Source organism: Vollenhovia emeryi, unplaced genomic scaffold, assembly GCF_000949405.1.
Source record: "Vollenhovia emeryi isolate VEMERY1.0 unplaced genomic scaffold, V.emery_V1.0 DF939354.1, whole genome shotgun sequence".
NCBI classification, from domain to species: Eukaryota; Metazoa; Arthropoda; class Insecta; order Hymenoptera; family Formicidae; genus Vollenhovia; species Vollenhovia emeryi.
In genome coordinates, this window is record NW_011967012.1 from 9,002 (window position 1) to 12,035 (window position 3,034).

At 39.9% G+C, this 3,034-nt stretch overlaps 1 protein-coding gene across 1 annotated transcript in view; it reads right to left on the reverse strand.

The window, feature by feature from the left end:
* LOC105558342 (flotillin-2) overlaps positions 1–3,034 on the reverse strand; it is a 13,082-nt gene continuing 10,048 nt past the window's right edge. Inside the window, exons 2-4 of the mRNA XM_012005956.1 lie at positions 2,733–2,916; positions 2,486–2,632; positions 1–2,381 (exon numbers count right to left, since the gene is read on the reverse strand). Coding sequence (XP_011861346.1) covers positions 2,352–2,381; positions 2,486–2,632; positions 2,733–2,916 — 361 coding nt within the window. The 3' untranslated portion in view covers positions 1–2,351. The remainder of the gene's footprint in view (positions 2,382–2,485; positions 2,633–2,732; positions 2,917–3,034) is intronic.

Below are 3,034 nucleotides of genomic sequence, written 5' to 3' on the forward strand. Positions count from 1 at the left end.
TTTTGTCATCTACTGCATTAAGTATTTTGGGAAGACTCTCTTTTTCAATCATTTCCCTTTTCAACAACGGCAGATATTTGATGGAGAAATGTTACAAGTACATGTGTCGTTAGTTAATTGTGAAATGCTAGGAATTCCTTAAATCAAACAATGTCATAACAGCTGCGTGTAAATATTCACTTAACTTGATGAGCGACGAATCGAAAAAGCAATCTACACTAGCGTACACTCTATACATGTTAATACTTTTTATCTCTATCTCGTTCTAGTAGTCACAAACTGAAAAACATGATTAAATGATTAACTAAAATCTACAAATGGCATATTTAACACAATTAAATTAAAACTTTCTTAAACACTTCTCCGAAAACATATAAAATATAAATGAACGAGGCAATACGTGTATAATATTAGATACCCAATTCGCGCATACACATAGTAATAAACAAGTTACTGTAAAAAATAATTTTAGTCAGATCATCCAGTTTTCTTTGCCAGTAAGTCGATACCGTATAAATTGGCACTTGAGTTTATCGGAATACCGTCCTTTTTTTTCTTCATTTTACTGCTTTAATGCTGTGGATTCCGATGCGTGGTCAATACGTGTCGCGCGTCGATGCAATACAGTCGAGCGTTCTCTTAAAATTGCGCTCGCTTTTCTCTTCTCTTTGTTTCACCACGATGGATCGAAACTTTTCACGAGTATTATTCACATACGTGACTCTAAATATGTACAGCGACTACAGGTGGCGGCAAACTGCTCGTCCTGAATCGCGCGTTAAACATCTACTCCTTCATCTTTCCTTTTGTTAAATCACTTAATTACGTTGAACACAATGATATCGAAACGCTCTTAATCATATCGATTATATTTAGACTTTGAATTTCGGTACTGTCTATTAATTGGTGGCTGTTCGGTTGTGGATCGCGTCCTAGCGAGTTAAATGGAATGCATAAATTGATTGTTGAGATAGCATAAATGTAAATGCTCTTACGAAACTTATTCCGAGTAGTTTAATTTGTTTTCTCTCTCTGTCTCTCTCCCTCTACAGTAAAACGAATCCACGTATCACAATCGTTGTACAACTCAAAAAAGGGACAGTACAATACCATATGTATATATTGGTCAAGGTGTATTTATTAGCTAAAGAAATAAAAAGAAATAAAAGGAATGGAATATAGGACATTCATTTTTCGTCAAGAATTGAAAACACGTTAAACACGAGAATTAATGTCTTTTGCATTTCTCTTCCCAAATCGTTCCCTTCTCGATTGTACTACGAATTACAAGAGAGACAACATTCCGTGTGTATGTGCGTGTATATACAATATATCTTGTCCTAAAAGGTATCAAAACAAGAGATTTCTTATAATTTGTCGAAAAATATTTTACAAAATATTTCCCGGTTATGGAAGAAGCAGAATGGATTTCTTTTTTCGGCAGTGATTCTATTAGGCTTCTTTCTCATTTGATGTATTCGTCATCAAGTTTACCCTAATTAGGATTAGAATTCCTTCGACGACAGTAATTTCCTTACTTAAATTTCCCTTCTTGTCTGATCGTTCTTCTATACAATTTGCTCGGTGCGAAAGCGAATAGGTTACGCAGTAAAGATTTACTTATCTGTGGGACCGAGCAAACATTGCTCATCGAAAGCCTTTTGGTAAATATAAACCTATTGGTAAATAAAAGACACTATACTATCTTTGAAATCGTGTAAATGTCGTGTCACTTTATGCATTCCAGTGGCAAGCGATCGTATTTGCATTACGTTCTTAATAATCTCTATCTTAGGCACGGCCATGGGCAGTGCTTCTTTTCACAAATTTAGAAAGTGACCAATACTTATAATTGGAACAAGAAAGTATATCGACACCTTTGACGGATTGTCGCATTTTTTGTATGTGAATGTATACTTTTTTTTCGTATAACCAACTTGTTGATTCGTTAATTCAAGAGATTGCGGTTATCGCCCGTCCCCCAAGTCACGATTACATCGATACATCACACCAAATGCACACGAAATGCAACAATATCGATGTACACGTGTGTCAAGGTAAGGGAACGTGCGAGCATGACGTGAGCAACTCGAGTGGATTTATTTGCGCGACGAGGGGTAAAAACGCGTGCCCGCTGGCACGGACTTGAGGTAGAGCAAAACACGGGAAAGAGAAAAAAGCGGAGAGTCGGTGGTCGTCGATGGTGGTCGGTAGAGATGACAGAGGGTGGGGTAGCAGAGAAACCTTTGGCAATATACGTTTTGCCCTTCTCCTTTAAATTCCTTAAATCTGTTCCAAGTTTATTCGTCTGCTCGCTGTCTGGTCCTTAAATTCACTTGAAAGGCTCGGCATTATTTTGCTCCTGGTATTTTTCCCAATACCTGCACATGGAACGGTGTTATTTACAATATTATCAATGGAACGCTCGCTATGAATTTGTTAAGAGACGAAAGAGGGAGAGGGAAACTTTGGCTCGAGAGCTTACCTTGGAAAGATCTACACCAGTCAGCGCTTGTACAGCTGGTGGAACTTGCCCAACGAGACGCGTAAGTTCTCCACTGGTTGCGTCGTTTCCGCCGAGAAGCACAATTTCCTCCGTTCTCGCTAACGGTGCCGCGACCTCGGCTGCGATCTGAAAGCGAAATTAGCACGTCAACGTCGTCGGGATACGCGGGGTACAAAGTATACTAATTATGTTGTAGCGTAAGGACAATGCACAAACGAAATGTCACCTTCGGCAAGGCGTTCAGAGTGATGTTGAGTATCGCTGCGTCGCCGTATTTTTTGTAAATCACAGCTTTCATCCGCATACGTTCGGCCTCCGACACACCGACAGCCTCTAGAGCATGGGCCTCGGCCTCTCCGATCAGTCGAATCTTCTCAGCTTCGGCCTTCGCGACGCTCACAGTTTGAGTTCTGTAAACGAGTTAAGCACCGACATTGTCGGTTGTGGAGAGAGAGAGCGAGAGAGAGAGAGAGAGAGAGAGAGAGAGAGAGAGAGAGAGAGAGAGAGAGAGAGAGAGAGAGAGAGAGA